The sequence below is a fragment of the Opisthocomus hoazin genome, chromosome 12 (assembly GCF_030867145.1).
Source record: "Opisthocomus hoazin isolate bOpiHoa1 chromosome 12, bOpiHoa1.hap1, whole genome shotgun sequence".
NCBI lineage: Eukaryota > Metazoa > Chordata > Aves > Opisthocomiformes > Opisthocomidae > Opisthocomus > Opisthocomus hoazin.
Window position 1 is genome coordinate 15,282,376 of NC_134425.1, and position 6,092 is coordinate 15,288,467.

General features: G+C 50.6%; 1 protein-coding gene across 1 annotated transcript in view; it reads right to left on the bottom strand.

The window, feature by feature from the left end:
* The window catches only part of LOC104328627 (hydrocephalus-inducing protein homolog), a 155,061-nt gene extending 153,649 nt beyond the window's left edge, over window positions 1-1,412 (bottom strand). The window contains exons 1-2 of the mRNA XM_075434192.1: window positions 1,337-1,412; window positions 60-185 (exon numbers count right to left, since the gene is read on the bottom strand). Coding sequence (XP_075290307.1) covers window positions 60-158 — 99 coding nt within the window. The 5' untranslated portion in view covers window positions 159-185; window positions 1,337-1,412. The remainder of the gene's footprint in view (window positions 1-59; window positions 186-1,336) is intronic.
* Window positions 1,413-6,092: the final 4,680 nt, after the last annotated feature.

A 6,092-nucleotide genomic window follows, 5' to 3' on the forward strand; every position in this document is an offset into this window, starting at 1 on the left:
CAAGCACGCACTCTCTCCAAATGTCACAAACAGCAAGGAAAAGGGCAGGGAAAGGCTACCTTTTGATGTGAGGTTTCACTCATGTCTAACAGCTGGATAATCTGGGGCCGCCTCATCTCCCGAGTGCTGGCCAGCCTCTGCTTGGTGGTCAGAGACATCTCCTTCAGGAAGGCGACGGGAGTCAGCTGAAACACAAAACACCAGCAAGAGCTACAGAACTGCCTATGCTCAGCAAGGCTTTCCTTGTTCAAGTGCCACTGATGAATAATTTGTGATTCCCGCCACTAGGGTAGTCCTGGAAGTCCCATAAGCTACCTGCTGAAATATTTAACACCAGTAAATTAATAATACAGAGCAGAATACACATGCTCTAACCGAGTGGCTCTGTCCCATTAGCTTCTCCTTCATGATCTGATGTGACACATTTGGGGATTTCTGCTCTTCAGGCATTTGTTTCCTCTTTAGTTTTGCTGGATTAAGCCAGTGACCTTTGAAGGGAGCGGGGAGGAGTTACCAGAACTCCCCCAGCTCCATCCTTGCACAATGCTCACAGCCAACACACATGTGGAGACATCACTGCTGGGTGAGTCGAAGGAAAGCAGAAAAGCAGCCTTGTGCCCAGACCGAGGTGGAGAGGAATGCGTCCAAGTTGGGAGTTCTCTCTTTTTAACTAGCACTTGTTTTCTCTCTGTTCTGGCCTCACAGACCCCTCCACAGAAGTACACAGAGATATTTCCTTGACAGAGCCTCAGTGTTGGGTCACCTCTGGTCAGCAAAGGGGATGTGTGTAGATGGGAAGGAGGAATTGCCCTGACTCCATAGCTGTTTGCGGGGCTGGATCTGCTCTCCACGCAGGATACGAGACACAATAAAAGAGCTGCTTGGAACCTAGTCTATGTGGGACCAGCCACGTCTCTTGAGTCTTCAAGCAGACTTGGAGCAACCCACCACATGCCCAGCTGCCCAGAGGTATGGTCGGAGCAGCACTTGCAACTAGGCCTACATTACAGAAGATGTTACTGCCCACGATAGCAACAAGGATAGAAAGCAGCACACGCTCATGCTCCATCTATTCCAGAGCAATGCCCAGCACATTCATTTAACTTGGCTCCATTGGCCCATCCAGGTGAGACTCTGGACTTTCCCCGAAGCAGAACAGTCCATCCCCCACCGCAGCATGATGGCCACCTCCAACAGCAGCATGGCAGTGAAGAGATGGGGAGGTGGTGCCCAGCTTCACCATGCTGCTAGACAACTGGAGGGACGGGCACAGCAGGGACACGGGGGCAGTTTCCAGCCTTACCACAGCTCCTACCTAGCCACAGCAGATACTTACAGTTACAGGCTCCTCTGCCTCTCTGACTAGCTTTGGATTACGAGGTGCTACCACGTTGCTCTGGAACCCATTGGACATTTTGGGGCGACGGAGCTTGCCAGTGGCCATGCCTCAGCTCACCTAGAAGGAGCGACAATGGGACTGGAGGGTTGGACTAGATGACCCACAGAGGTCCCTTCCAACCCCTACCATTCTGTGACTCTGAAATTCTATAATCCCATTCACGGCAGACTCCAAGGATACAGCTGTGTCTCCAGGCTCTGGCATCCTTCAGAAGTGGAGAACATAAGGCCTTCCCACCCCGTTTCATGAAGACGACCATATTTAAGTGACAGAGTTAAGATTCATAGAAGTCAAACCCTAGAACAAACAATCCCTGAGCCAAAACAGCGTTTTGCTGTGGGTGCAGTCCCACAAGCCAGACACACACCGGGGGTCTGCTGGCATTTCTCACCTTCCCCCCTTCCAGCACTTTTGGAACCCCATTTACTGGAATTATTAAACAAATCTCTACTAATATCCAAACTGCCCTTTATTATTCTCTAGCAGTCTTTTGGTGGGAACAGAAGGAAGCCAAACATCACTTAGTCACTTCATTTTGCAAGAGCAGCCGAACTGACACGACAGTGCGCCCGACCCCAGGAAGCACTCAGAGTGTTACGAACAGCCTGAAACCCAGGGATCGCTGCTGCCCCGAGCAGTGACAAAGGCAGACCACTGTCCTCCTCTGCAAACCAAACATCCACCCTGGGCGCCAGGAGCCTGGTGAGGTTTCTAACTAATGGAGCACAGAGTTCAATACCCTGATTAAGAACTATAGATTCTCAAGGCTAATTTGGTTGTTTTAAGTTACAAAAAAACATCCAGCAAACATGACTCCTTCCAGGCATGAAATTACCACAGCGCCCAAGAGCATTCCTCCACAGAGAATAAGGACCCTAATTTTTACTTATTAACACCCAGACTCCAGGCTCCCTACAGGCAGAGGCTGTAACCGCAGAAATAAAAGCATTAAACCATTAAAGGAACATGAGCAACTAGCTCAAATATAAAGGTAATAGATGTGAAAACAGGGCAACTGAAGACTTTATCCTAACAACAGTTCTTTTCCCACATCCTTATCCCGCAAGCAGCACAGGTTAACGGGTCGGTGGGCCATTCTTCTTCTAGCCCCCAGCCTGCCGACCGCCCCTCCATCTGCGCTGCACAAAGTGGGTGTGCAAGCGAGGGCAAGGAGAGAAGACAACTCCACAGAGCGGGTCTCAACCACCGACAAAAATCCAAGATAAACAGCTAAGCACTAAAATCCAAGCACAGCTAAGGACTACTTTGGACTAGAAATAATTCTCCCCTCCCTTTCTGGTTAAGTGGACCAGAAACAGCTTGTTTTCTGGGACCTGACAGACCAGTGCTCTCGAACAGAGCTCTGCCCTAAGCTTTTTACATCCTGACATGAAAGGAAATCACAGATCCTGTTCCCTCCTGCTTCCTTCTGTTCCACTTCACCAGTTTTATGCAGACTCGTTGCATACAGCAAGACATCATCTATACAAAGATGACCATGCCCTTCACCCAGTCACTTCCAGGCGATAAGGTCATTCCTTTACTCCCCAAACAGCGACAGTATTGGGCAGGTTTGTTGTGCTGGGCCCTTTACAGTGTTCGGAAACGACAAGGCTGCCATTTCCCCTTTGTTCTTGCCAGAAACACGGGAGCACAGCACTGTCCAACGGACATGCTGCAGCAAGAGCTAGGATTTAACGCTCGAAATAACTATTTTTCAAGAGAGAAATCTGATGGGGATGATAGAACATTAATCTGGAATTCAGCATTTTATTATTGGGTCTGGAGAATAACTGGATTATTCATTCCAATTTTCTAACTGTAATTTCATTTCACTTGAAATTAACCCTGTTCATCATGCCCACAATGCCTGTTTTCAGAGAGCTTCCCACCTCGACACCCCCCATCCCAGTCTCACAGCTCCCCCCATCCTCCAGCCCCCAAGCCCACAGGCATCCACCTCCCAGCCGAGGGGGAAAGGAGCAGAACCAAGAAACAGGCCACGTCTCCCTGCACAGGCAGGACAGACCCACAGCCACAAGGAAGCACACCCCAGCCCACCTCCTCTGGCTGGCGGGGGGAGATCCACACCTTCCCCCCCCTCTGCCCACCCCAGAAACGTGAAGGAGGATTGCAATGACGGAATGTTCGGGGTTGGAAGGGACCTCTGTGGGTCATCTAGCCCAACCCCCTGCCGAAGCAGGGTCACCCAGAGCAGGCTGCACAGGACCGCGTCCAGGCGGGGTTTGAATATCTCCAGAGAAGGAGACTCCACAGCCTCCCTGGGCAGCCTGGGCCAGGGCTCTGTCACCCTCAGAGGGAAGAAGTTCTTCCTCCTGTTCAGACGGAACTTCCTCTGCTTCAGTTTGTGCCTGTTGCCCCTTGTCCTGTCACTGGGCACCACTGAAAAGAGTCTGGCCCCATCCTCCTGACACCCACCCTGCAGATATTTATAAGCATTTCTAAGGTCCCCTCGCAGCCTTCTCTTCCTCAGGCTGAACAAGCCCAGCTCCCTCAGCCTTTCCTCGTAGAAGAGATGCTCCAGTCCCCTCCTCATCCTCGCAGCCCTCCGCTGGACTCTCTCCAGTAGCTCCTCATCTTTCTTGAACTGGGGAGCCCAGAACGTGGCTTGAAAGCACCTCCACACCCCAATGCCAAACCTGACACCGGCACCTCGACCTGCCCTCAGCCTCAACACCCCTGCTCCCACGCCCAGCTCTGTTCCTGCTGTGGAACTCACCATCTGTTCTTCCAGCCCAAGCCTTCCCGTCCTCCCAGGCGGACGGAGGGGGCCAAAGCCATTCCTTAGCCCTGCTCACCAGCCCAGACAATCTCACTTCCACATCTCCTCACAGAGCTGCATGGAGAAATCAAGTGAAGAAAAGCCTGATGTGCAGGCTAGCAGCTAAGATGCTTGAGAGTGGAAGAAAAGCCTTGGCTGGGGAGCCCTGCTCCCCGGATTACAAAGCCTTTTAGCTAATGACTGTTCAACATGCAACACAAGCAGCCTCTGGAGGAAGAAACAGAGATCAGGATCATCTTCAAAGTGAAGGAAGAAGATTTGTTTCACCATGTGGGCTCACAGCTACTACAGACTCTGCTTCAGGCTAGGCAGAAAAGCAGGGTCTGCACAGGATCACCCTGCTCCCCTGTGAGTGGTTTTGGCCATGAGCTACATTGGCAGTGAAGAGAAGCACCTTCACCTCTTTAGGGCAGCAATGTTAACCTCTGAATGCTACCTGGCTCGGGATACGGGCTAGGGTCATACAGACAAAGTATCTGTAAGCATGAGGCAGGGCTTGATGCGAGCTCACTAATGCCAGGACCTGGAAAGTCCAGCAGGCTCACAGCACAGAATCAGGCACAGAGGGGCCCTTCAGTGCCCACGAGCCTGGCAAAACCCACGCTGAGGAAAAAGTTGATGTGAGCACTCTGATACGGCCTAAAGCACCCAAATCCCTTTGTGCATACATCCAACAGCTTCCCTCTGTAAAATAAAACTGAACAGCTCCCTGATGACACCGTGCTGAAAGGGACAGGAAATTAAGAATAAACAGCACATTTCTTAATGCATGTTATGAAAAAAACCAAGTTTCATACGAAGGCACAGCTTCCTGTCTGTACAGATCCCGTGGCTGTCACCACACCTTGTGCCAACGCTCTTATTGCGAAGGACCCCACATCACTTGTACTGAAGCAGCGGCACCAACCTCCGAGCCGGTCTGATACCAACCAATTTCGCTCCAGACTTCAAGGCTGGAAATACCTCAGTACGCTCTGTACTATAATACACTGCACCCAGCTTTTCTTGCAGGAGCACAGACTGGTGGCTACATCTTGTTTTGGTACACACAAGTCCTCTTTCTTCTTCCTTCCACAAAGATAAACCATCTCTCTCTGGAGTAATTGGTTAATTTGCCTTTCTATTACTCTTTGCTGGAAGAGTGAAGACAGGAGATCTGTTAAGTGAGAATCAGGATGCTATTGAACCATTTTTTCCAGCTAAATCATCTTGCCCTGTTCAGGCTTCAGTAACAAGATCACATTTCTTGCCTAGAAATCACCTGCTTAGTTATAATTACCGTATCAACAGCATCTCAAGGAAGCCAGGAAAGGAGAAGCCAAATTTCCAGGACTAAGCTCTCGCCATCCAGCCCACTGCTAAGTGGCCGAGTGCTTTCTAAATCAAGCCTTGCTACCCAGGCAGCCTCACCTGTCACCTTTAGATTCCAGTCCCTCTGTATTTTATCACTTTGGTACTGTCATCCTGCAATTTATTACAAAAGCTCTACCATAGCTGATATAATTCATAGGAGCCTAGTGTTACACCTTCCTGTTCTTTCTTTTAATAAGCTTCAGCTGGCAGCAAGACAGACCAAGCTCCCTTCCAAGGGTCTGCTGGAGATTCCCCAGCACCACATACTAAAATTCACAACTGTGGCTCCTGCCTTAGGTATTTACAGTACTATTATCCCTTTCCCAGCTGCCTCTCCCAGCATCTGATCTCTGCTATCCTAACTTTGCAACTCCCTGTTCACTCTTTTCCTGGCATCTGGACCACATCTCACTTTGGTCCGCAACGCATCAGAGCCTCCCTGCAGCTAGGGGGAAAAGCAGCAGGCAAAGGACGACGTGGGGATCCCCAGGCCAGGAGCAAGCAGCCACGGGTGAGGTCGGAGCTGACTCTGCCATG